Source organism: Suncus etruscus, chromosome 2 (genome assembly GCF_024139225.1).
Source record: "Suncus etruscus isolate mSunEtr1 chromosome 2, mSunEtr1.pri.cur, whole genome shotgun sequence".
Lineage (NCBI taxonomy): Eukaryota > Metazoa > Chordata > Mammalia > Eulipotyphla > Soricidae > Suncus > Suncus etruscus.
Genome location: NC_064849.1, coordinates 11232424 through 11259711, shown reverse-complemented (window position 1 = coordinate 11259711; position 27288 = coordinate 11232424). Strand labels below are relative to the sequence as shown.

Sequence of the window (27288 nt, the reverse complement as noted above, 5' to 3'; positions counted from 1 at the left end):
CCCAACCCCTTCCTTAATCCTATGTGAAGGGGGCATCCGGCCACTTCATTGTGGCTTCATTGTGGCTCTTTAATTTTTTAAGTGGGGAGGGGAAGGCCAAAGGGAAGGGCAAGGGTTGGGCAGTGGCTGCACAGTGGGGCTGCACCTTGGAACTCCAGGCCCCATACTCAGGGCTCCCAGATATGAACCTTTCTCTTTCTGCTTTGGAAATTCTGTCTGGCCCAGAAATGCCACTAGTAAGTAGGAAGCAGTAAGTAAGTAAGTAAGTGAACTGCGATCCATTGGGGATGAGGGTGTCGCACTCTGCTCTCTATTCCCACTCACTTCTGCCAAGGGGCCCCCATTTCATCACAGATAAATCCCCCATTTCCCCTTAGTGCCTAGCTCCTGGTTGAATTTGCAAAGACAAGACTGTGGGTAACAAAACCAGGGCATGACTTGGTCCTGTCTCCTCCCTCCTCTCCCTTACACTCCTCTCCTGCTATTCCTCTTCCCCTTCCTTCTCTCTCCTTCCCCTCCTTTATCCTTTCCTTCCTTCCCCTCCTCTCACCTTCACTACCTCTCTGCCAGTTATTCACCACCCATCCATCATCCAGCTGTCCATCCAGACATCTGTCCAGGAACCATCCATTTCTTCCTTCCACCCACTCATCCATCCATCCACCCATCTTTTCATCCATTCACCTGTCCATCCATCCATAATTTACCCACACAACCATCCATCTATACCTTCATTCATCTGTACATCCACCCCTCCTTCCTTCCATCCATCCCTCCTTCCCATCAATCTACCCAACCATCCATCCACCATCCATTCTCCTGCCCAGCCACCCACAACTAACCATCTATCCACCCATCTTTTTATCCATTCACCTGCCCATCCATCCATCATTCACCCACACAACCATCCATCTCTACCTTTATTCATCTATATACCCATTTCTCCTTCCTTCCATCGATCCTTCTTTCATTCCATCAATCTACCCAACCATCTATCCACCATCCATTCTCCTGCCCACTCGTCCACTATTCACCCACACAACCGTCCATCCATCCACTCACTTCTTCCACCCATTGACTTATCATACATCTCTCCTTCTATCTATCCCTTCTTCATTCCATCAATCTACCCAACAATCCATTCACCACTTGTCCACATAACCATCCATCCAACCACCCACCCACCCATCCATCATCCATCCACCTGCCCATTCTCTCACCTCTCCCTCCTTTCTTCCTCCTATTCAGATGCATTCATGGTCATTCAGGGGACAAAATGGGTCCCTTCTGCAGAAAGAGGAGAAACTGTATATGGAGAAACACTCTTGAAGTTCTTGAGGAACTTCCCCTTCCCACTCACCCCAAAACTGGTTCCCCAGAGGTGTGCACATCTTCATGCTGCTCCTCTGCCCAGGTCCAGGACTGAACTCAGGTCAGAGGACTCTCCCCCTTATCACACTAGCACTCACCACCTCCCCTCTGTGGCTCCCCACCACCTCTCTCTACCTCCCCCGGGTGTTTTTGGCCAGATTTCCAATCTGATGCCTGAACAAGCCACCCCGTCAAAACAAGCTTTCTAATGAGCCTCTTGTCCCGGCAGCTGTGTTTAGGATGGGGCCTGGGCACCGGGTAAATGGGAAGCTTGAAATGGTCCATTCGGGACTGAAGCCTTAATGTGTGGCCCCCCGCACACCATCTCACACGCACGCTTACCATCGCCTTTTAAAAATTTAAAAAAAAAAGGAAATTATGAATAGCATAAATGATGTCATTTGGGCAAAGGGGTGGGTGGCATTCAGGGGAAGGATGAGAGCGAGGAAGGTATAATTACTGAGCACTGCCTGAGGAAGGGCCTGTTGCAGCTTCCTGCATGTGACCTTGAACTCACTTCACAGTGCTCCCTCCCCCCTAACCAAGGTGGTCGCTTTTGAGTCCTCCCTTCCAGATGGGGAAACTGAGGCTCAGAGGTTAATGCCCCGCACCATGCATCCCAAGCACAGTGGAAGCACGAACTGTCCCTCCCCACACATGCCCTCCTACAAGGCTTTGCCCCTCCCAGCCTCAGATCTAGAAGGATTCTGAGAGCCCAGAGTTTCTTCTTGGAAATTGGGGGTGGTCTCTGAGATCTGCGGGACACCAGATGGCTGATCTCTGCTTTTGAGGCCTCACCCCATCTGTACCATCTGGTACCCCAGACAAGCTGCTGCCCTGTCTGGAGAGAAGGGAGAAATCTGTTCCCTAAGGGTTCCCACCAGGACTGAATGAAGATGATGCTTCACTGAGTTGCGAGGTGCTGAGTATGATCCCTAATTCAAGAGCTCAGTTGATAGGATTCCGGGTTTAGGTGGTTTCTTGGCCTCAGTGTCTCGTGGGAAGAAGGGACTCTCTCTCTCTCTCACTCACACACACATGCAGAGAAGTGAGAAATGCAGAGAGTGAGTGTAACAGATTGGAAATCCCCACTGGCCCCCTTCCCCACCCATCCCCTAAGATGGGGCCTTTGGAGCAAACCTTGGGGTCTCTGAGCCCCCCAGACTGATTCTGTTCAGACTTCTGATTCTGATCTCACCAAGAGGTGAGAAATAGAGCCAGAAATTCCCACAGCCAAAACCTCTGCCTGCCCCACTTCCAGTTCTGCTTCCAACCCGGAAGAGATCTCCATCCCCCCCCCCCCCCGCGGGCACCCCACCCTCCACCCTGTGCCCCAGTGTTCTCCGACCCCTGCACCCAAACCTATGGCCTGGCCATGGTGTGAACAGCCAGGACCTGACCACTGCAGAGTTTCTCATCCGGGGATCCCAGGTGACAGGAGATGTATCCCCCAACTCCAGTGAGGGATCAGGGGGACCCTCTCTGCTCTTCTTCCTGGCCTTATCTCCTGCGACATTAACAGTGAGTGGGGAGTCCCCTCCCCTCCGAGACCTGGAACTGGAGGGTGGCTAAACCCCACAGATCACAGAAGAATCCCCCCCACCCGCCCCCTGGTTGTCCACACTTTGGTGGGTCTGCTCCATAGGTGCCCTTTCACCCGCCCCCCATTCAAGGAGCAGCCAGTCCCCATCGGAACTCCCTTCTGAGAACACCAGTGTATTGGGTGTGAAATGCAAACATAAATGAGTTTTCAGCGCTAATTCCTGCTAATGTGAGCTGTTTCTCAAAGAGCTGGCGTCCTTCCTGAATAGAGCAGTTTTGCAACTTGGAACGAGGCCTGAGGGCCGGATCCCGGGCCTTGTCAGCACAAGGCAGACAAATAATGCTAAGTGGCTTCTGCTCAGTGCTGGGGCTCCCTGAGGCAGGCATGAGGGTGCCCCTGCCTCACGGACATGAGCAGCATCAGCCAGCAGACTTATGAAGGGCCAGCAAGGTGGGGTTTGGGGGGGAGACAGCAGCTGCCTTCTTGCTCCCCAGGGCTGCAGTGAGCAGAGCTGCTCTGGTCTCTGTTGGTGGCAATCGGGCATAAGGTGGTGACTCCAGCTAAAGCTCTAAACTGCCCCCAATATTTTGGGGCCTGATGTGGTGCCTCTGCCCCTGGACCTCCCCTTCCTCCCTTGGGCCCTCACGATATCAGGGAGAAGGCGGTGGATGCCACCTGACCACACAAAAGGGGTTGGTGCTGCTTCCTCACATCAGTTTGGGGGTGCCAGCTCCCACCTGCAGGCTCATACCAGGTGCTTATATTTGAGCACCTGACAATTTGCTGGGCACACTTACTGCCTTCCCAGGCCTGATGGGTGAGGGAGCACAGCCTTTCTGCTGGCTTCTGTGGTCTGGTCACAGAGCTGGTTGCGTGGTTCAGTTTGTCTGGTGACGGAGCTGGTCGTGTGATTCCGTGGTCTGGTCACAGTCATCTGTTTCTGCGGTCTGGTCACGGAGCTGGTAGTGTGGTTCCATAATCTGGGCACAGAGATATCCCACGTGGTTTCATGGTCCAGTTGCAGTTCCATCACGTCCTGTGTTTCCTGAGTTTCCTTCGAATAAAGGCTGTGCACCTTGTCCCATGCCAAGTTGGCCTGCCCAGGACCCACAAACGGGCCTTCAGGTCTCAGAACCCACCCTCAAACCCCGCCTTACCCCCCAACCCTGCTCTCTGCATGGGCCCTAGCCCTTCATGTGCCTGATCTCACCGCCCTGGAGAGACAGGGACCGTCAGGCTGGGGATGTCAGCTCAGCGCCTCCCCACACATGACGCGTTGAGCCATGTTGGGCATCTGAGTCAGTGACATGCTGTTGTTGGAGGAGAAACAGTGGGACCCCCACGAAGTCTAAGGCTCCTGTAACATCTCCTTCCCTCCCTCCCTGCAGGCATCAAAGCTGTGTTCTCGGGCCACTACCACAGGAACGCAGGGGGCACGTACGGGAACCTCGACATGGTGGTGTCATCGGCCATCGGCTGCCAGCTGGGCAAAGACGCACACGGGCTCCGCGTGGTGGTGGTGACGGCCCAGCGCATTGTCCACCGCTACTACAGCCTGGACGAGCTGAGCAAGAAGGGCCTGGAGACTGACCTCTTGAAGCTGTTGGAGGGGGAGTGAACCCCACTTTCCTGCCCACATTCCCCACGCCTTGGTGCCCTGCGGAGTGTAACATGCCCAGGAGACTCGATGACTTTCTTTGACCAAGTCACAGCTGATCCTGCCTAGAGTCATATTGAAAATATTACCAACTCGCAGCCCTGTCTTTTGCAAAGAGCGGGGAGTAGGGAGGATGCCTGAAAATAAAAAGAATAAAAGCTACTGGCCTTTCCCCACAGGGTGTGTGAATAAATTCTCAGGAGGTTTCTGAGATTTTCCGCCTTTATGGTAGTGTGTTTTGCCATAGCCCTAGGCCGATGTCCACCCCTGGGCCTCTCACAGCCTCCCGGGAACTGTCATCACTGACAACCCTTAACCACCCACGTCCAACTTCCACACTCTGGGATGCACGTCACACAATGGGGAAGTCCAGGGCAGCCTCACTCTGCACTTACATCGACCTCAGGTGAGAGAAAGTTCCACCCAAGGGTCAACAGCCGTCCAGAGGTCCGAAGCAGTGGCGCAAGCAGCAGGGCATTTGCCTTGCATGCACTAACCTAGAACGCAGTTCGATCCCCCAGCATCCCATATGGTCCCCCAAGCCAGGATCGATTTCTGAGAGCATAGCCAGGAGTAACCCCTGAACGTCACCAGATGTGGCCCCAAAAATAAAAAAATAAAAAGCCATCCAAGGTCACCCCTACATTGGTCCTGGATTTTATTCTCCTTCATTTGCCCTCAGAATGTCCCTGCTCCAAGAGCTTCCCACACTGTTTGGTGGGGAAAGTGGGGCCACCATATTGGGGCTTCTCTAAAGAGAGCAGAAATGGGAGGTGGGGAGGATGAAAGGTTGGGGTAGCCCAGGAACTGGGTTCTCCGTCCTGCACAGACAATTCCACAGCTTTGCCCCAGGTTCTCATCCCTGAGCTATGACGAGAAAGAAACTGACAAACTGCATTGCAAAGACTATTAAATTCAAAGTCTTATTTTGGCTAAAAAAAAAATCTTGTAGTCAACATTGCAAAACCACGAGAGATTAACTAGAGAGATAATTGGATATGGAAATCCAGAAGAACAAAGGACCCAAAGTTAATGACGCCACACATCAGTGGCAAGGCCGCAGCCCATTGTGATGTGGTACCAGAAAATGACAATCTTCTGAACACCCGAGCGCTTTGTTTTATGTGGCTGCGATGTTCACAGCTTTGTGTTCAGGTTTTTGTTTTGTTTTGATTTCTCCACAGCAGGGATTGGGCAGCAAAAGTACAAAAGCCAAACATTAAGGTCTGGGACTGGGCTGTGGAGACTCTCACGCACCAGGACGGTGACTGAGAGAATCAAGTCTGGGGAAATGCAAGAGGGTGGAATGGAGGTGAAGCCTCATCCTTCAGCATGTTTGTGCAGAATGTTCTAGACTCTGGGGCTGGAACAGTGGCAAAAGCATTAGGGCGGGGCCGGGCGGTGGCGCTAAAGGTAAGGTGCCTGCCTTCCCTGCGCTAGCCTTGGACGGACCGCAGTTCGATCCCCCGGTGTCCCATATGGTCCCCCAAGCCAGGAGCAACTTCTGAGCGCATAGCCAGGAGTAACCCCTGAGCGTTACCGGGTGTGGCCCAAAAAAAAAAAAAAAAAAAAAAGCATTAGGGCGTCTGCCTTGCCCATGCTAGCTAGCCTAGGACAGACCTTGGTTCAACCCGGCATCCCATATGGTCCCCAAGCCAGGAACGATTTCTGAATGCATAACCCCTGAGCGTCACCAGGTGTGGCCCAAAAACTAAAAAAAATAGCAAAGAAAAGAATGTTCTAGACTCTGACACCTGGGTAAGAGAAGGGAAATTTACTAAGTCCCCTTCCTCGGAAAACAAAGAGTTGACTTGGAACACTGCGAGATTAGGTCAGAAACTGGAATCAGAAAACTCAAACCCCCTTTTTGGACAGCAGTCTGCCCCACCAGGTGGGGTCCAGAAGAATCTCAGGTGGGCAAGGGGCCCCAGGACACTGGTTTCTTTAAAATATCTTCTCTGGGCCCGGAGAGATAGCACAGCGGCGTTGGCCTTGCAAGCAGCCGATCCAGGACCAAAGGCGGTTGGTTCGAATCCCGGTGTCCCATATGGTCCCCCGTGCCTGCCAGGAGCTATTTCTGAGCAGCCAGCCAGGAGTAACCCCTGAGCACCACCGGGTGTGGGCCCCCCCAAAAAATAAAATAAAATATCTTCTCTGGGGGCTAGAGCTAAAGCACAGTGGTAGGGCATTTGCCTTGCATGTGGCTGACCCAGGAAGGACCTGGGTTTGATCCCCCTGAGTCCCATGTGATCCCCCAAGCCAGGAGTGATTTCTGAGAGCATAACCAGGAGTAACCAAGTTGCCCCCCCCCAAAAAAACAACCTCAAAAGTAAATAAATAAATAAATAAATAAATAAATAAATAAATAAATAAATAAATAAATAAATATCATCTTTGGCTACTAGAACCCCTAAGTCAAAACCCTGTGTTCATGTTTCGGGTCGATGATGGAGCGTCAGAAGACAGTTTCAGAAAGTGCTGGAACAAAGGCCCCACCTCAGCTGTCCTGGCTCTTCTCAAAATTTCAGGATAATTCTGATCCCGCAAGCATCTACAGAAGATTTGATTGGGACTTTGGGGAGGTGTCATAATTGGAAAATAGGGGGCACTAACGTTTTTGTGTAATCATCACTTTTTTTCTTTGATCTTACTTCAAATACAGTGTGTCATATCTGCTGGCTATATGCTATTGAGAAACAGTTTTTGCATCATTCTTTCTGCAGACCTCGACTCTTAAGAGTTTTATGAGCCTGGAGAGATAGCACAGTGGCATTTGCCTTGCAAGCAGCCGATCCAGGACCAAAGGTGGTTGGTTCAAATCCCGGTGTCCCATATGGTCCCCCGTGCCTGCCAGGAGCTATTTCTGAGCAGACAGCCAGGAGTAACCCCTGAGCACCGCCGGGTGTGGCCCAAAAACAAAAACAAAAACAAAAACAAAAAAAGAAAAAGAGTTTCCTTGGGACGCAAGTGATAGAACCATGGGTCGGGCAGCCAATTGTGATTTAGTTAGAATTTCTTATTAATTTCCTTTCTAGGGGCTGGAGAGATAGCATGGAGGTAGGGTGTTTGCCTTGCATATAGAAGGATGGTGGTTCGAATCCCGGCATTCCATATGGTCCCCCGAGCCTGCCAGGAGTCGTAGAGCTAGGAGTGATCCCTGAGTAATGCTGGGTGTGACTCATAAAAATTTTTTTTTCCTTTCTAAAACTTTCCATTATCAGAACTCCTTATTTGATAACCAGATTGATGTTTGGTCTCTATACCTTCATATTTATTTAATTTTGGTTTATGGGCCACACCTAGCAGTGCTCAGGGGTTACTTCTGACCCTGAAGTCAGAAATCACTCCTGGCAGGCTTGGGGGACCCTCTGAGTTGCCAGAGATCAAACCCAGGGTGGCCATGTGCAAGGCAAACAGCCTCCCTGCTATGTTATGGCTCCAACTCCCCATGGTTGGTTCCTGACAGGTTTTTTTCCTAGGACTATTTTATTGTCTGCGAATGATTTGGAGTTTGGTTGGATTTTTTTTTTTTGGTGGGGTTATATTTTCAGTTCCATACTTTTACATTTTTAGTTCTTCTTATTCTTAGCCACATAGGTTATACCCTCCGGCACAGTTCTGAAAACTGGCAGGGACAGCATGACTCTACCTTGTCACCCGCTTTAAAAAAAAAAAAAAAAACTGGTGCTGGGATGCATTTTCAGAGCTTTCCATGAGTGCCGTTCCTTAGAAGGTTGGTTCCTACCCTCATGGCCCCTTTCTGTATATTGGTGCTTTGTTATTGCTTTAGCATGCAAATAGCTGAATTGCCACCTGTCATTTAAAAAAAGTGAAAAGAAAAGAAAGCCATCCTTTTTGTGACTGTGTCTTTTTTCCTCAACTTTAAATAGCCAACCCCCACTCTGCTGGGCTCCGAGTGGTGAGGTCAGAACTTTCCCTTCCACATCCTTTAGCTTTTGTGCTCTCCCATCTCCAGGCTTTTTTATAGACAATACTGGGGCCCCTTGTGACTCACCTTCATTTTATTTATATTCCTGGATATTTTCAGATTTTTATCCTCAATATAATATCTTTAAGAACATTATTTTATTTTATTTTATTTAGCTACAGATTTCTTAAAAAGTCTTTGTTCCTTTTTTTCCTAACTTCCCGGGAAAGTTTGCTTTTGAGTCTTGCTCCTACCTACAGGCTCCTTTACCCTCTGCTTCACTTTTTGGCCTGCACTTTCACTGCTTCAGAAGATAAATCTGTGGAAATTGAGTTAGTCTTGGGGCAGGAGAGATAGCACAGCAGTAGGGCATTTGCCTTGCATGCAGCTGATCTACGACAGACCTGGGTTCGATTCCCAGCATCCCATATGGTCCCCTGAACCTGCAGGAGCGATTTCTGAGTGGAAAGCCAGGAGTAACCCCTGAGCTCTGCCGGGGTTGGCCCAAAAAAACAAGAAAAAAAAAAAAAAGGAAAAAGAAACTGAGTCAGACCCCAGGTCAGCTGGAGGTGGTGAGTTGCTTCTCAGAGGCTTTGGATAATGGGCAGAAATAACATTAGAATTCATTTCTTTGGGCCCACCAAATGCTTAGGGGTCACTCCTGGCAATACTTGGGGGACTCCAGGAATCTGAGTCTGCTGTGTGAAAGGCAAACACACCCTCCCTCCTATGCTATCCACCTGGCCCCATTGCTTATTCTTTTGTATTAGAATTTTGCTGTCCTCTTAAAATAATTTAGCAATCCATATCCTCCCTTTGGTAACTGTAGCATTCCGATTGTTTGTTTTTTACCTGAAATGTTGGATGAATCCTACCCGTGACTTTCCGAAGATGGGCCGTTTTCTCTGTGGCCTGCTTTGGAATTATGCACCCCATTATTTTCCTACATAAGGAGCTCCACAGACTCCCTGGACCCTCCTGGTTAGCCCCAAGCATCTCTTCCCTTCACACCTAGCAACTGCCATCCACATAAGTGGCTCCATTCCTGAGATAATTGTTTGTGACATTCTCCTTGTCCCCTTTTCCATGCCTGTGAGATTTCAGTGACTGTCCTCCACTTAAGAGTGTTGACAATTTATTTTATTGCCACTGCCTTAGTGTAGCAAGCAGCATATCAAGAAACCATTTTCTTTTCCATTGATTTTTCTCGGGGGTATGTTTTCTGTTTCATTGATTTCCGTTCCTCTACTAGCTTTGGGTTAAATCTCTCTTTTTTTTTCCTAGCTTCTCTAAGAGATTTCAATCACTCGGCTTATATATTTCTTGTTTGTATGGTTGGGTTTTGTTTTTGGACTACCACAGGTGGTATTCACCAGAGGCCTCCTGTTAAATCATACCTCGATTTTGTGGCCCTTTAGCAGGGTTAGGGGTTAGTCACTCCAACTGGATGACTGACAGGCTTGAGGGGTCTCTTTACCACTCCCCACCTCAACCCTCTGCAAACACCCCAAAGCAGCAGCACAACTTGCCGAACATCTACAAAAGTACCCTTTTAATTCTGTGCTTGTCAAGACGCGTGTCCGACCGGCCGTAACAAAACCACCGCCAACGCGTATTCCAAAAGAAAAGTGGAATAATAGAGTTATTAATAATAGAATAAAGAGTTTAGAAAATTAAACACATTTGTTTAAAAATCCTGGGGTGTAAACCGTAACAGAAGTGGGGCGCTGAGGGAACCCACCGGCTCGCAGCCCGAACCCCCACATGGTCCGTGTGTGATGCTGAGTAAGAGGGATGCAGCATCTTGGTGTTTGATGGTCCCCAGAGGTGCTGAGTCTCCTCAGCTATCACACCCCAGTCTGGGGGAAAAGGGGAGGCTCTCTCGGCCTTTGGGGATGCGGCACCCATGGATCAGGTCTGCTCTGGCATAACCCTCATCCCCAGCTCTGAAGGTGGCCTTGGGCTCTCCAGGCCCCACAAGAAGAGGTCTGGGCCCCTCAAAAATAGGCACACCCATCCTTGCTCCACTCCCTGCTGGGTCCTTCTCTGCAGCCTCAGATCAGCAAGTGGGGGACTCAGGGTCCCCTCATTCTTGCTGATCCAGGAGCAGAAAATCTAGAACATGTAGAACTGCAGGGAGAGGGACAGGATGGGGCACCTTCTGCCACCAGAGGGCCCAGAGACTGTGGGCAAGAAAGGGCAAAGTGGATGAACCCTGACATCAGAGCTGTCTCAGACCTCCCTTTTCCTGCATCCACTTTGTCTGGGACAGCTCTGATGTCAGGGCTCACTCACCCCTGGCTCCTGGAAGAAACCCAGCCCGATTCTATGGTCCTTAATGGGTTGGGCAGGGAGAAGTTGCTGGAAGGAAATTGCCTACTCCCACCAGGCTGAGGCACCTACTGGGCCCCCAATGCGCTCCCAATGTGGGGGCCACAGGTGGAGAATGAGACCTGAAACCTGCTTAGTGCAGAGCCTAAAGGAAAAAGGGATCCCCAGCACCAAGCCCCAAGTTCTGGTGGTGGGGAAGGAGCTTCTAAGGAGCTTTGTGACCTGGAGGAATGGCTTGGGGCTGTCCTGGCTCTGCCCCATCCCAGACTCGGCTATGGGGTCAGCCTGGGAGATGGGACGATAAATTTTGTGGGGTCCCTGCACTCAGGAGTCACCACCAGAAGGAGGAAAGAGCAGGGTCTGGCACTCCACCTACCAGAACTACTTAGTTGGATGCCCCTTGCAGCCAGGAGCCTCATTGAGGGGTGAAGGCCCCCTATCTCATTTCCAGCTGTTCCTGCTTCTAACAACCTCAGGAACTCCCAGAGGTGCGTCCAAAATTGGGGCAGGGGTCTGTGCTCCCCTCTTCAGCCTCTGCCCATCAGGGTGCCCAAGGCAGGTGAGTGCTGGCCAGTCCATGACTCCCCATTAAGGCCGAAGTGGGGGTAGAGAGCAAGACCAATCACATTCAGCTGGGCCCAGAATAGGCCCCCTGGAAGGAAAATTGGGGTAAGGGGAACTCCTCGGTGCCACCGGGGTCTCCATGTTGAAGCAGCATTGGCTCTGAGGTGCAGAAGAACCCTGGGGGTGGGCGATCTTGCTCTCCTCTTCCGAGGACAGCGGGTCCTGGAGCTGCTCCCTTGGGTTCCCCTTTCTCCCAGCAGGCGGATGTCGGGGTCCAGCCCAGCCTGCTCCATGGAAGCTCCGTAGGGAGTAGCAGATCCCACATAAAACATCCTGCCAACTCTTTCCAAAAGTTTCTTCTGCCCAGGAAGCACTTGTAAGCAACTGGTGTCTCCCAAAGTCCAGGGCAGGCTGCAGGGCCTAGGAGCAGCCCCTGACTTAGTCCCAATCTTCAGTCATGATTCAAGATCCACCAGACGCATCTCCTCCGGCAGATCCCCAATGTGCGGGAGTCAGGGTGCATGAGACTTTCATCCATCTGGGGACCCCGGAGCTCATGTCTAGACAGTACATGTGTCCATGCGCAGGAACAACCCCACTGGGGATACCAGACTCCATCCCCCTCATGACCCAGAGGCTTGTGATGACAAGACTCCCTTGGTTTCTGGAGTGTTCAAGGCTACTCTGTGGGAGCCACTAGCCCAGACACCCCACTGAACTGTTCACTCCTGCATGCCGTGGAGGTGACATGGATGTCTACCCTCCAGCCTCTGCTGTGGGGGGCCAGTGCCCTCCTGAACCGCCATGCTCTGGGACGGACCAGTTTAATCAGGGTCATGCGGCCAGCAGGCGGGGTGCTTCGGGAAGGGTCACCAGGCTGACATGGCGGTCCCTGTGGACGTCCCTCGGGGTCAGAGGTCGCCGCTCTGGGGCTCTGCGTTGCGTGTTATGCCCCGGGGCTGTCCCCGGGACAGCTTGGAGAAGCGGGAGGCCGCCCGGGTCCGGCTGCTCTTGTTTAGGGGCTCCCCAGGGGGGTGGACATCGCTGCAGAGATAGGAGGAGGGAGTGAGTTGGGGCCTGTTGTGGGCAGAAGACCCGAGTCCCTGCAGGAGCCCTAGAGGCTGGGAGTGCCAAGTCCAAGTGGGGACACACACACAGAACCATTACAGCCAGGCTGGCTCCGAGGACTATGCTGGGACTGTGTGGGGCTCACCAGGGTCCCCAGGGGTGACAAACACTGAGTAAAAGAGCCCCAGATGCAGTGCCTGGGGGTGAGGGGGTGTCCTTTCAGATCCCAAAGCTGCCAAAACTCCCAGACTTGGCCTCACTAACCTCCACCGCACAACTAACTGTTCCTTATTATACAACTACCAATGGCCAAGCACAGAGCTTGGGGTCTGTACTCATGAACACAGGCAGCCTTGGGCCGGCAGCAGTGGGGTTCGGGAGTACTGAGCCAGGAGCCCAAGGTGTGTGGTGGCTCGGGAGCACTCACACGAAGAAGGGCATGAGCCGCACCAGCGTTTCCTTCTTGGGGCTGGTGGCGAAGTCGGGGAGCACCTGGATGACCTTGTTCATGATGCTGCGCAGGTAGCTCTGTAGAAGCTTCCGCCGCTCCTCCACGAACTTGGCATCCTGGAGGGGAAGGGAGAGGCAGACAGTTCAGAGGGACCAGGAGGAGGAGCCAGAGTCGGGAGCCAGAGACCAATGACAGATGAAGAGAGGAGAGAGGGGGTCAGAGTGGTAGCACAGCGGTTGGGCATTTGTCTTGCACGCAGCTGACCCAGGAGGGATACGGGTTCGATCCCTAACATCCCATATGGTCCCCTGAGCCAGCAGCAATTTCTGAGCACAGAGCCAGGAGTAACCCCTGAGCCCCACCGGGTCTACACCTCCCAAATAAAGAGAGGGTACAGTAGGGCAGGATGGAAGGTTTGGATGCCCCCAACTCAGTCATCACCAGTCCCCCATCAGGGGGTGCATGTATCACATCCCCTTCTGTCACGGCTCAGACCCATAGGCCTCTACTTTCCTCTTCCTACCCTGGAGCAGCCCCTCGACTCCCTCAGTCTCCACAAAGCACCCACTTCCTCCCACCACCCTCCCCCCCCATCATCCCCAAGTCCTCACTGCCTCTGTGCCCAGGACACCCCCCACCTGAGTGGCACCTGGAGCTGCTTAAAATAAATAAGGCCCTGCCACGCCCTCCCCAAGCCTGTTCATTATACTTCAGCACCTGCTCTGCATTGCTACAAGCAGCGGGGGGAAGAGACCAAAGAAAAATCTGGAACAGAGAAGTGGCTGGGAGGTGTACGTGATGGGGCCCTGTCAGGGTGCTAGTGGGGCATTGACCCAGGTGGGGGGAGAAGCAGCCCTTCAGGAGAGCCGAGGGGCGGGAGATATGCCATGGGCCCCCCATGTCTCTTGTTCCTGGACTCCAGTGCTACAGGTCTGGGCCTGCGCCTGTGCAGTTAGGTATAACCTAAGGGGGTTCAGGGGCTTGAGCAATAGTACATCGAAGTGGGCATTTGCCTTGCACACGGCCAACCCAGGTGGTTCAAGCCTCAGCATCTCCTCTGAGTCTGCCAGAAATAATTCCTGAATGCAGAGCCAGAAGCACCTCTGGGTGTGACCCAAAAACAAAAAAAGGCGGGTGGGGAGGCAGAAAAACCATCAGCACGTGACGACTTAGGGACGCGCTTTTAGAGTTGCCTAAAAAAATTGTTCTGTGACCACTGCGGTTAGTGACTGCATCGAACCCCCAGCGACCTGGGCCCAAACCCATCGGTACCACATAGTCCACCCCACAGAGGGTGGGATTGAGCCAGGCTGGCTGCCACAAAGCAACATTAGTTGGAGATGGGACTACAGCGTTCCACCATGCTCCATGGCCTTCCCAAGGCACTCGATCCTGCAAATGGGCTCGGGGAGAGCAGCAAGATGTGGCCCAGTGCTCCGTGAACATGAAGCCAGCCCGTCCAGCCTAGTGTCAGACATGAGGTGAAACTCTGGTGGGGAGATAGACAAGAGGAAATGAGGTTTTGCACCTTTTTTTTTTTTTTTTTTTTTTTTTTTTAGTTTTTTGGATCACACCCGGCAGTGCTCAGGGGTTATTCCTGGCTCCAGGCTCAGAAATTGCTCCTGGCAGGCACGGGGGACCATATGGGGCACCGGGATTCGAACTGATGAACTCCTGCATGAAAGGCAAACGCCTTACCTCCATGCTATCTCTCCGCCCCATGATTTTTGTGTTGTTGTTCTGGCCACACCCGGTGATGCTCAGGGGTTCCTCCTGGCTATGCGGTCAGAGATCGGTCCTGGCTTGGGGGGCCATATGGGAAACTGGGGGAATCGAACTTCGCTCCATCCCAGGCTAGCGCATGCAGGGCAGATGTCTTTTCGATTGAGCCACTGCTCTGGCCCGAGAAGGCACCTTTTTACATCTCAGCGTGGCTGACAGGAATGTTTACGGCTGGAAACCGTTAGGGCGGCAGCAGCTATTCGAGGCAGGTAAAACAAGCCAGCACAGCTTCTAGCCCAGAAACCCACATCACGGGGAGAGAAGAACAAAGGGCCAGGAGCAGAGGGAAGAGAGAACCAGGCCGTAGTAACTAGACTGAGCAGCAAAGGGCCTCCCAGAGCATTTTTTGATTGGGGGGTGGAGTTTGGGGCCACACTCAGTAGGGTTCAGATCTTACTCCTGACTCTGTGCTAGAGAACCCTATGGGATGCTGGGGATTGAATACAGGTCAGCTGCATGCAAGACAAATGCCCTCCCACTGGCTATCTTACCATTCCCAAAGACCTGCTTCTTAGTGAGTGTTCAGGTGCTCAGACTATGCCAGGTCTGGGCTAAGCCTGCAGTAACTCAGTGACCAGCTCAAGAGGCCATGACAGGGGCAGGCCTGTGTGTGGTAGCCCCAAGTTAACCAGCATGGCCCCCACACTCCCTTCAGCAATGGGCCCAGACTTTAGAGCTGCAGAGGTGGTTGGAAAGGGGGGAGGAGGCCGACTAGAGTCAAACACCAGGGACCCACAACCCCAGAGATCTATGACCCACACTGAGACCACCTGAGAAACTAGGACTACAGTTCCAGGAGCTCGGGTCCCAGGGCAGAGCCTGCACAGTGTGGCCAGGAAGGAGCAGGGGAGAGGCAGTAATTTACGCTCCAGGGTTCAAGAGAGTGTGAGCGCCGCCAAGTGGGCTAGAGGGCGAGATTTTAATCAGGGACCCAGAGCCTGAAGCTGGGAATGGGGAGGCGGGCAGGCTGTGGGGTGGGGGAGATTAAATAATGATATACAAGTGCCCAGCAGCCCTGGCAATATTTTGGACAATATTTCATGTCCAGCGGTGCATCGAGGGCCTTCTAATTGGTACCAATTTCCAAACCAAAGGGCTCAGCGTGGCAGAAACAGGTCCTTGAGGAGCTGCCGGGGTTGAAGAGCCAGATGGGGGTGGGAGGTGGGGCTGAGGGGAAGCCGGGCCAGAGCAAGGGCAGGGCAGAGCAGGGCCAGGCAGTCCTGCATGTGTCAAACATACTGTGCCCTGGCCACAGGACCCACGGAGCTGACGCTGCTATGTCTGCACCCGTGAAAAATGATTTTCCTTGATGCCGCTCAGCCTCCACAGCCTCCTTTCTTAGCACTCTTCCAACTTTTCCATCCTCCATTTCTGTACCCCTCCATCTTCTTCACACACCCCCAAAGCTGAAGCCTCCGCCCCAGCTAGCAAACACCCCTGCCTGGGCCCATTTTTGGAGGAAAGCATTTTTGGAGGAAAGGAGCCTACATCCAGAAAGGGATTAAACCTGGGTTGGCCACTTGCAAGGCAAACACCCAACTGGATGTGCTATTGCTCCTCCCCTGAGTTTGCACCTTTAATGATGGTTGTCAAAATCAGGTTTCTCTGGCAGGGAAGGCAGTTTGGCTCACAGCAGATGAGCCTCAGCAGACAGACCCATTATCCCCGGAGGAAACAGCAGCTTTTCTCTCCATTCTCATTTGCTCTCTGAGCAATAAAGCACTTTCAGGAGCATCATCAGAAACAAATTGATGTTGGGTGTTTGCTTTGGTTTGTTTGTTTTCCCTCTCAGCCAGCACCAGACAACTCCCCCGTCCCAGAAAGTCTGCTCCATCTCCCAGGTTGGGCCAGCCTCAGTACACCCTGCAAATTACACCACCCCCCCCCCCCGGAGTTCCACAATAGTCAAGAGCAGAGGGTACATCAGCCCCAGGCATAGAACGCCCCCAATCTGAAATGCAGACACCAACCATGCACAGGGGCTGCTGCTAGTGAATGTGGAAGTGGCACATTGATGGCAGCGGGACATGGCTGCTGCCCCATGATCAGGGACTGGACCTGATATGTGTATACACACACACACACACACACACACACACACACACACACACACACACACACACACACACACACACCTTTCTGTAGCAATGTAGAGGCTGGGGGTGCCAAACTGCAGATACCCTGGCCCCATCCAGGGCTCATTCTCCAACCCTGGCCCACAGCATGGCTCTTTGGCTGCGAGGGTTGTGTGGGGGAATGGGGAGGATGATGCCTGTGTCTATTTGTTTCCTTCTTCTTGGCAGCCATTTCTGGAGCTCCATTTCCCAGGGCCCCTGAAGGCAGGAAAGCAGCACTGACAGCGCCATGGTGGGGGGGGGGGGGTACCTTGTTGCCAATGGCCTTCTTGGGCGGGAAGCTGAAGGCGCGCACTTGGGGGAACTTGCTCTGCAGCGTGTGGTGCAGACTTCGGAACTCAGCGTAGCGCCGGTAGACGTTCCACTCGTCATCGCGGATGCGGATGTAGACCTAGAGGGAGGTCAAAGTGGGGAGAAGGGGGTCAGCGTCTCCCCCGAGTCTCCCATGGAGAAGAAAACTGAAGAAGGTGACTGCATCGAACTCCCAAAGGGGACTCACTCCGGGGATACTCTGGGTCAGAAACTTGCAGTTCCATGGGCCCAAAGTAACCCTGGTGTGAAGAAATCAATACATTCCTTTCTTTTCTTCTTTCTTCTTTCCTTCTTTCTTCTTTCCTTCCCTCCCTCCCTTTTCTTTTATTTCTTTCTCTTTCTTTCTCTCATCCTTCCTTCCTTCCTTTCTTTTTTTTCTTTCTCTCTTTTTGCGCCACAACCAGAAGTGCTCAGGGGTTACTCCTGGCTCTGCACTCAGAAAGCACTCCTGGCAGACTCAGGGGATAATATGGGATGCTGAGATAGAACCCAGGTCAGTGCTTGCAAAAGCAAAACACTCTCCCTGTTGTGGCACTCCAGCCCCCAAATACATTTTCAGCAGTCACCTGAGTCCAGTGATGATGATAAAGGGGTGCTATGGCCCTGAGCACAGAGCCAGGAATCAGCTCTGAGCACTTCTAGGTGTGTCCCAAACATCACACACACACACACACACACACACACACACACACACACACACACACACACAATGATCAAGAAGGAGGGGAGAAGAGAGTGCAAGGAAGAAGATTCCAGAAACAATAAGCCTATGCACCAGCTGTGCTGAGGGGGCTCAGGCAACTCCCAATGCCACCCCAGTCCAGTCCCCACCGGCCTATTCCACATCCTAGTTCATGGACAGGCCCCTGGTGACAGGAGGGCAAGGCGCCATAACCCCATCGACACCCGTGCTTCCCCATTAGAGAATTAGAGATAATTAGAGGATGTGCAATCAGGGAATTAAAGCAGGAAATTACCATGCCTGATTAATCGTCACAGGCGGGGCAGCCTGGGGAGCAAAAATGATGCTCAGGCCTCCCCTCCGCATCCCAAAACCTTCACCAGGGTCAGCAGCTCGTGAAGCCTGCAGGAGACACTGTGCTCTCAGGAGGCTTGGCCTGGCTCCCCCTGGCTCCACTAAACCTTTGGACGGTCTGTCATCTACGCCAGAGGACATGGGGGCACAGATCACCCAGCTTCAGTTCCACTGACTACATGCATCCCCTGCCTTCCCTTCTACACTTCTTGCCACATTTCAGGATCCAAATGGTTCAAACATTTCCCCAGACCTGGGACCTGAGTGATAGTACAGCGGTTGGGTGTTTGCCTCACATGCAGCCAACCCAGGATGGACAGTGATTCGAATCCCAATGTCGCATATGGTCCCCCATGCCTGCCAGGAGCGATTTCTGGAGTGCAGAGCCAGGAGTAACCCCTTAACACAGCCAGGTGTGACCCAAAAACCAAAAAAATCAAAATGTCCCCAGATCTGCAGAGGCCTTCAGGGACTCTATGCCAAGCCATGGTACTTTTAGGGCCAGATGATGATGGCCCCTGGGCCTGACCACTCAGCCATCACCAAGGCCCCTTTCCCACCACTTCTCCCAGGGCTGGGAATTCCCATGCTGGCACTTGGGCAACCTGATACCCAAAAGCACAGGCCACGGCCCCACTCCACACTCTGATGCCCTCTAGGCTGGGGGTGCTGAGTACAAAGTTATTCAGGTAGCAGGAGCTGCTTTTGAAAAGCAGATTCAGGGACTGTAGAGATAATGCAGCAGGGAGGGTACTTTCCTTGGAACCAACCCAGATTTGAACCCTGAAACCCCATGTGGGTTCACTGGGCCCTGCGGGAGTGATTCCTGAGCACAGAACCACCAGATATGCCCCCCCCCACACACACACACACAATGACTCCAGGTTCCTAATTCATTTTGCCTCCTTCACAATCCAATACCGAAATAAGTGAGTTTCAGTTGGTGGCCTTGACTAATGTCCCCTAACAAAACTTTGGCTATTAACGACACAGCTTCACGTTTTTTAGCTGTCAATGTCTTCATTATAAGAACAAAACACAGGAGCTACTGTATAGCCCCAATAATGGAGGTGATGGCTGGGGTGTAACACCCAGGAGGGGACAGGGAACATTATAGGGGTGGGGGGGAACATGACAACAGATCACTAGGTGCTGTGAACACAGCAGAGTAGTGAAAGTGGAAACAGTTCTTCACCAAGAACTGCCTGCGTCCCTGATCAGAGGGAACAGGATAGTGGGGTTGGTACAGACCTGGACCAATTCATGGGGAACAGGCCTCCCATGTCCACAACACCAGGCCAGACCCACCAACCTCCACTCCTACTCCTGCTGTCTCTGCACTGTCTCAATGCTCCCACGGGCTGCCCACCAACGGCCCCCAAAAACCACCCTTGGTGGGACCAGGAGGAGCCAGAAAGAAGCAAGTTCCCTGAGCTTCATCCCATTCATTTCATCTCAATCCTGGGAAATGGGGGCCTCTGGAGTTGCATGTAATGAAGGGTAATCTGAGCCTTTCAAACGTCCAAATTGTGTCTGTTAATTTTTTTTTTGAGGCGAATAATTGCATTTTATACTCAACTTATTTGCAGTTCAAATACAGCTCAAAACCTTGTTTTGATTACTTGTTTGGAGAGAAAAGCAACATTTGAGAATGCAGGAGAATCTCATATGCAAGAAGGGTAAGGCGGATGGAAAGGAATTAGTGTGTGTGTGTGTCTGTGTTTTTGGGGGGGTGTCCTGGGACTAAAAAAGGAAATAACCTCTGAATATTCAACAGCAGTACTGGCTCCAAAGCAGACCCCAGATTCATACTCGGAGGCAGCAACCGTCTGTCTGCCTCATGGGCAGAGACACATCTGGGGCCCAGCTGCTGGGGCGGGAGAGGGGGGCGCCTGCGACTCTCTGCCTGCTGCATGGGGTGACCCCATAGGGGACAGTTCTCTCTCATTTCTACCACCATCAGAGATAAACAGGTTGGTGCCAAACTGTAGACAAAGTAACAGAGATACCCCTCAGCCATGATACCAGCTCGCTGCTTTCTCAGACAGTCTGGCGGGGACAGTCTGGCAGAAGGCAACTGCAGTGACACAGGAGATGGCTTGGGCCCTGAAGAGGCAGCTTAGAAAGCGGGTCCCTGGCCACAAACTTAAATATGTGGCCCACAGTCACAGCCCAGCCCTGCACAGGGAGACCAGGGTTTTGAAAACACAGCCAGGGGTAGAGGGAAGCAAAGCACCCACTGAGGTTGAGGGTTCTGAGGCCAATAACAAAGGGGGCTACATCCCGCGCAGGTAGCTGAAGATTGGGGGGCAGGGGACTGCCAGTCAGCAGACACAGTTGCTGTTGCAAACACGGAAATAATTCCCCCAAGGCCTGGGCAAACAGCCGTCATGTAAACAGTGAATCACGGCGCTGGCATTTGAACAGCTGCCTGGTCCTTACCCGCCGCAGGTGGGCCCCACTTCAGAGTTTGGTGTGGGGGAACCTGCAGCTCCCTCCGGGGTTCCGGGCCTCTGGGCTGCAGTTCTGGTGCCGTAGGGGAGAGGTGGGCAGAGATAGGACCCAGAGGTCTAGCTGAAGGGAGCATATTGGAGACATCACCAAACACATGTTTCCCAAGGTGGTTACCTGCACACACAGGCCTCCAGGCCCCCTGAGGTCTATAGTATACGTGTGGGATCTGGAACCAACAGGCTGAGCCTGGATGCTGGCTGCATCTCCTCCTCCCCCACTAGAGGAACTGAGGGGGTGGAGGGTGGCACACCCCACACTGTCCCAGCTCAGGGAGCCAGGGCAAGTGGGAAGAAGTTTGAATCAGGATGGGGCTACATCTGGAGACACCGTCTCTGAAGACTCACACCCCACCAGCCCCTCCACAACTAGATGGTCCTATGCACAAGGACCCAGAGACTCCAGCCCAGGAATCAGCCACTACTCTGTGGGCATCCAGTGGGGTCCACTGCCACAGGGGACCAGCCCATGGCCAAGAGGATGCCCCACAACCCCATCCCCACCCCTCAACCCCTGCGCTGCCTCTAGCGAGAGACATCAGAAACATGTAGGTAGGGCAGGTTCCTGATTTTTCCAGGTGATGCAAGAAAACTGTCCATGGGGATAAGGGGGCTCCCCAGACCTTTCATCTCTCCAGAACCTAGAGCACAGCCCAGAAATATAGGGCCAGAGTCCATACCACACCCCAACCCAGAAGAAAGACCCTAAAGGTCTCGACTAAAGGGGCTCATTCCCTCCCCATGCTGGGAAAGAAACTAGTTGGAGAGAACTTTCCCCAGGAAGCAAAGCCCCCCCCCAAACACACACACGTGTCGGACTTGAATGGCTCCCAGAGATGTTTTCTTTCGTGATCACGTTAATTTAGGGGGCATTGGCATATGGTTTTGACAGCAACTGATGAGAAGCAGTGTTTAGCGTTCGAACCATCTTCGGAATAAAAATATCCCCAGTTAACATTTGTGCAAGGCCAGTAATAGAACAATAATTGGTGGAGAGCGGCAGGTGAGGGTGAGCAGGAGGGACTCTGGCCAAGACTGTGGGGCCCAGTTCCAAACGCCTCCTGCCGGCTGTGTGCAATGGCAGAGGACTGCCCCCCCCCCCCCCCCGCCAACATACACCCTTTTTTCCCCCTCTGTCCCTTTCCAGGAGAAAATGAGGGCCACAGAGAGGCCAGAGGCTAAAGGTGGTAAAGTCGCTCTTGGGGCTGTGGAACCTTTCTCTGGATTTGAGGAAAATGAGACACAGGGAGTTGGGGAATTCCTGTCTGAACTCAGGACCAAGGACAGCAAATGGGGGGGTGGAGAGGAGGACCCAGAGGCTGCAAGTGGGGGGACAGAGGGCAGAATGTGCAACAGGAAGGAAGGAAGAGGAACAAGATGGAGCGGGATAGAAAGTCGGGGTGAGCGGATGGGCCCAGGACAGGAGAGTCCAGGGGGGAAGAAAGGAGAAGAGCAAGGAGGGAGGAGTTGGGCCCACCTGGGTCAGTGGAGGTACAGGGGCAAAACAAGAGCAGGTCAGATACTGGGAAGAAATGATGCTCCGGAAGGAGGGACTTCCATGGAAGCTGGTTCTGGAACAGGACTCTGTGCAGAAGAGGAATCGCAAAACCAACCCAGGAGGCCAGAAAGATGGCGGGGGGGCCCCAAAGGTCATGTCCAAGAAGGCCCAAGGCCACTCCTGGCACGGAAGCCACTCGCCATAGGGGGTAAGGGAGACCCAAAGGACCTACAAGAGGCCCTTTCATACTGTCACACTGGCGTTCCTTCATGCTTGCTGAATTCACAGATGGGGAGCCTGTGTGTGACCCACACACACACTCTCTCTGGGTGAACCTTACCCCCAGGACCCAGTGGCTAGAGTGGTTTATCGAGAAAACCCACACTGGGGGAACAGTCACCTCTCACACATTGCACTACAGCTGAGACATCTCATGGTACCCCCAACCACCTGAAGATTCCACCTACACGTATCCCTGCAGGAACCCAGCCTTGTCTGCTGGCAACTGCATCTAAACAAAGACTCCAAGGGGGTAATAGCTGCAGGGCTGGCGGGAGGCGGATGAACTGGTGCCTCAGCCTGGACCTGCCCAGGATGCCTGGCAGACCAACAGTCCTGTGCCAGCAGCTCCCGAATACCAGGGCCAGTTTGGGGGTGCAGCGAGGCAGGGCACAGAGAGGAGGAAAGGACTGTGTTGGGCAACCAACTCTCTGAATGCCACAGCTCAAACATCTGGCACATAACACAGCCTCCTGTTTCCCGGTAAGAAATCAGACAGGATGCCGGCCCCCGCCTGCCACCACCTCCAACACCCTGTGTCCCTCCACCCACCTGGGGTTGTACCACTCTCAGCATCGATTCTGTGTACTTGCCAAACACAGTGAGAGGCTGAGTAAAGCGTCTTTGAAACACCTTGAAGACTGGGACGGGCCAAGTGTTTGGAAGTCGGGGCATGGGGGAGTGAGATCAAATATTTGCAAGGTCTAGAGTCGGGAGTAATTAACAGCAAATACAGTGAAGGAAGTCAGACAGGAGAGAGAGAAAGGGGGGAGAGAGAGAGAGAGAAGGAAGGAAGGAAGGAAGGAAGGAAGGAAGGAAGGAAGGAAGGAAGGAAGGAAGGAAGGAAGGAAGGAAGGAAGGAAGGAAGGAAGGAAGGAAGGGAGGGAGGGAGGGAGGGAGGGAGGGAGGGAGGGAGGGAGGGAGGAAGGGAGGGAAGAAGGAAGGAGGAAGGAGGAAGGAAGGAAGGAGGAAGGAAGGAGGAAGGAGGAAGGAAGGAAGGGAGGGAGGGAGGAAGGAAGGAGGAAGGAGGAAGGAAGGAAGAAAGGAGAAAGGAAGGAAGAAAGGAGGAAGGAAGGAAGGGAGGAAGGGAGGGAGGGAGGGAGGGAGGGAGGGAGGAAGGGAAAAAGGAAGGAAGGAAGGAAGGAAGGAAGGAAGGAAGGAAGGAAGGAAGGAAGGAAGGAAGGAAGGAAGGAAGGAAGGAAGGGAGGGAGGGAGGGAGGGAGGGAGGAAGGGAGGGAGGGAGGAAGGGAGGAAGGAAGGAAGAAAGGGAGGGAGGGAGGAAGGAAGGAAGGAAGGAAGGAAGGAAGGAAGGAAGGAAGGAAGGAAGGAAGGAAGGAAGGAAGGAAGGAAGGAAGGAAGGAAGGAAGGGAGACAGAGTGAAGGAGGCTGTGTTTCCCACATAAGCTCTTTGCCTCCATTTCACTTTGGTGCTGACAGTCAATATTAACACGTGTAGGGGGGGCCGGGCGGTGGCGCTGGAGGTAAGGTGCCTGCCTTGCCTGCGCTAGCCTAGGACGGACCGCGGTTCAATCCCCCGGCGTCCCATATGGTCCCCCCAAGAAGCCAGGAGCAACTTCTGAGTGCATAGCCAGGAGTAACCCCTGAGCGTCACAGGGTGTGGCCCAAAAAACAAAAGAAAAACAAAAACACGTGTAGGGCTGAGAACATAGAGAACCCCCATTCATAAGGACACTCTAATGTCCCAATCCAGCACCAAACACCAAACCGTGGTGCTCAGGCACTGTTAAGGGCTGCCCCATCCAGCCCGCACCTACCTGGTATACGTGGAACGCATTGGCTGCTTTGCCCCGCAGAAACACCGATGGGATCCAAACGTTGATCAGGGCCCGGTTGGATCTGAGCAGAAGCAAGTCAGGAAAGGGTGACTTGATGCAAAGAAAAACCGTTCACCCATATACCCCTGTGGGGTAGGCAAGGATGTCTGCCATGGGCTCCCTTTGACCCCACAGCATCCAGGGGGCTCAGGCTAGCCCGGGCTTGGTCCAGAGATTGAGCTGAAGCTGCTTCAGTCCTGCATGGAGCACCCAGGCCCACACCTGCCCATCTAAGTACATGGCCAGCAAGGCTCCCAATGAGGCTGCAGAGGGTGACAGCATGTGGGACTGTGGTACACCTTCACTTCATGCCCTGAACCCCACTTCAAGGCCAGGCTTGGGGAAGCCATCGGGGACAGCATAGTCATGGCCATATAGTGACAACATATTGGTGGAGGGCTGGGGGAGTAGCAGAAAACAGAAAAACCACCATGCAGGGTCCCGGGAAGGTACAAACATGCATCTCCCCACTCCCCAATGCACTGCATGGCTCCAATGAGGTGAGGTTCCTACTCAAGTACCCATGAGGTTGGGCACCCAGTATGGAATATCACCCGCCCCGCACTCCCTTAGTTGTGCAAGAGGCTCTTCCCTGAGGGACAGCTGTAGACTTAAATCGGGGTCACTGAGTCTTTCTCCACTCCCAGCTGGATCCATCCTCACAGATCCCAAGCAGCTGCATCCAGGCCAAGCCAAACAACCATTCTGCCATCTGGCCTGGCCTTGTAGCAGCTCATTCATTCCCCATCCTCTCTCTGCAGGAGGTCACCCAGGCATGTCTCTCCCTATAGCCAGCCATCTCTCTCTCTCTCCTTCCTTCCTTCCTTTCCTCCTTCCTTCCTTCCTTTCCTTCCTCCTTCCCTCCCTCTCTCCCTCCCTTTGTCCTTCCTTTCTTTTTTTTTTTTTTTTTTTTGTGGTTTTTGGGTCACACCCGGCAGTGCTCAGGGGTTTTTCCTGGCTCCATGCTCAGAAATTGCTCCTGGCAGGCACAGGGGACCATATGGGGCGCCGGGATTCGAACCGATGACCTCCTGCATGAAAGGCAAACGCCTTACCTCCATGCTATCTCTCCGGCCCCTGTCCTTCCTTTCTTACTTCCTTCTATTTTTATCTCCCTTCCTTCCTTTCCCCAGATCAGAATGGTTTAGGGGGAGATGCCCAGAACAAATAGACTTGCATAGCTGGTGACACATTTCCTATTCAGGTCCCCAAAATGGTGCCTGAAGGCAAGAGGCAGGAGATCTTTCTCCAGCCATGATTGTGATGGGGGAGGAGTGGTCCAGAAAGGGCTGTTACTCAAGTCTTCTTCCACCTTTGGGGGAAGGGATGGACAGTGAGGGAGAGGGGAGGAGGAAGGACCCACTGTTCCCCATTTCAGAGTCCCACTTGCCAGCAGTGACCAGCCTCTCCTAAGAGACCCCACAGGCATCCCCCCATACCCCATTTTTCTCCCTTAACTCAAGATTGGGTGCCTGGGACAGCCAGAGCTCCTACAGCATGGAGCAGGAGGGAAGTGAAGCAAGAGGGAAAAATGTTAAAGTAGGTCCAGGGTCTTATCCAAGGGCACACTGAGCTGAGCAGAGATGCCCGCAGACCAGGTTGGCCCAGGTCACATGGGCCCCAGCCCCCAGGCCTACCCTGACTTCTTCCCTCCACTCCAGGAGCATTTTTCCTGGGAGCAACTTTCTTCCATCTGCCCAACCCCAAATCACCAATCTGATCAGAAATAGATGTGAGAGTGATGCCAAATCCAATTTTTGTTTTGTTTTGGGTTTTTATTTTTGGTGTTTGGGCCTGTGGCACTCAGAAGTAACTCCTAGCTCTGTGCTCAGGAATCACTCGTGGCATGCTGGGAGGACCACATGGGATGCTGGGGGTGAAACCCAGGTCAACAGCGTGCAAGGCAAATGTCCTATCCACTGTGCTATCACTCCAGCCCCACTAAAACCAATTTAACAAACAAAATCAGGCCCAGGCATATTCAGCAAGGAGGTGGGAACTGAAAGCCCCACCCCCTAAGGTTTGGGGCCACACAGACCAGGAACCGAGCCCCTAGACCCCATCGGGCAATGGAGAGTGGTGGGTACTATGGCTGGAGCTGAGCACACACTGGGTGATAAAAGCTTCTGCTGCAGCTGACAATGGCTTTTTCGGGGACTGGCAGTTTTGTTTTTTTTTCCAGAGGAAATGGGTAAATTTACATTTTTATGTGCTCTATCTTTCAATTCTGAAATGTCAGCCAAAAACAAATTAATTGTTTTCTAATCCCCAAGAGGAAAAGCTAAGACACCTCTGCAGGCCCAAGTCTGGCTCTCAGCAAGCTGCCCCCCACCCTTACCCTAAGTCACAGTACTGAGGCCTCCAGGCACCCTCACCAAACCTGAACCCTGGTGTGCCGAGGACTCACATTTCAAAATCTGACAAACTCTGGTCTTCGGACGTTTGACTCAGATCTCCCGGCACCTGCCAGCGGGAGGGAAGGGAGGGGAGAAAAGGCAGGTGGTTACAGGGGTTCATATCACCCCAGAAGCTCACTGTCTCATGTGATTTCCCAAGTACCCGGTCCAGGAGAAAAAAAAGTGCTGGGGAAGGTTGGCTCCACACAAGTGTGGACATGGTGGGGCACATAGTGGGGGAATGGCCACAGGACCATGATTCGGGGCATTGGTGCACATAGGGTACTGGGAATACAGGAGGCTGCAGGGTGGGCAGTTGAGAAGCAGCGTCAGCTCATACAGGAGCCAGGGAACAGATAGGGACATCCACTGCTGGCCTCGAGGTCCTTCCCTCTTGATGTTACAGCAGGAGGCGCTAATCCCAAGGCAGATCAGGGTCTCTGGGGCCACTGAGGGACTGGAGACTGGGACCCCAAGCTGAAGGATCTCCAACGCTATCCATAGAGCAGCCCTACCTCTTGCTCTCACCCTCACTCCCTACTTCGTGGAGGAGGCACTAGAGGCATTGGGAGGCGGGCTGCAGCCATGGTCA

The 27288-nt window shown here is 53.0% G+C and overlaps 2 protein-coding genes across 2 annotated transcripts in view; one reads left to right on the top strand and one right to left on the bottom strand.

Annotated features, from left to right (window-relative positions):
* CPPED1 (calcineurin like phosphoesterase domain containing 1) overlaps positions 1-4784 on the top strand; it is a 28465-nt gene extending 23681 nt beyond the window's left edge. The window contains exon 4 of the mRNA XM_049768502.1: positions 4303-4784. Within this exon, the coding sequence (XP_049624459.1) occupies positions 4303-4532 (230 nt within the window). The 3' untranslated portion in view covers positions 4533-4784. The remainder of the gene's footprint in view (positions 1-4302) is intronic.
* Positions 4785-10036: 5252 nt separating this feature from the next.
* The window catches only part of SNX29 (sorting nexin 29), a 97492-nt gene continuing 80240 nt past the window's right edge, over positions 10037-27288 (bottom strand). Inside the window, exons 17-21 of the mRNA XM_049768550.1 lie at positions 26708-26763; positions 24241-24322; positions 17081-17221; positions 12890-13029; positions 10037-12438 (exon numbers count right to left, since the gene is read on the bottom strand). Coding sequence (XP_049624507.1) covers positions 12306-12438; positions 12890-13029; positions 17081-17221; positions 24241-24322; positions 26708-26763 — 552 coding nt within the window. The 3' untranslated portion in view covers positions 10037-12305. The remainder of the gene's footprint in view (positions 12439-12889; positions 13030-17080; positions 17222-24240; positions 24323-26707; positions 26764-27288) is intronic.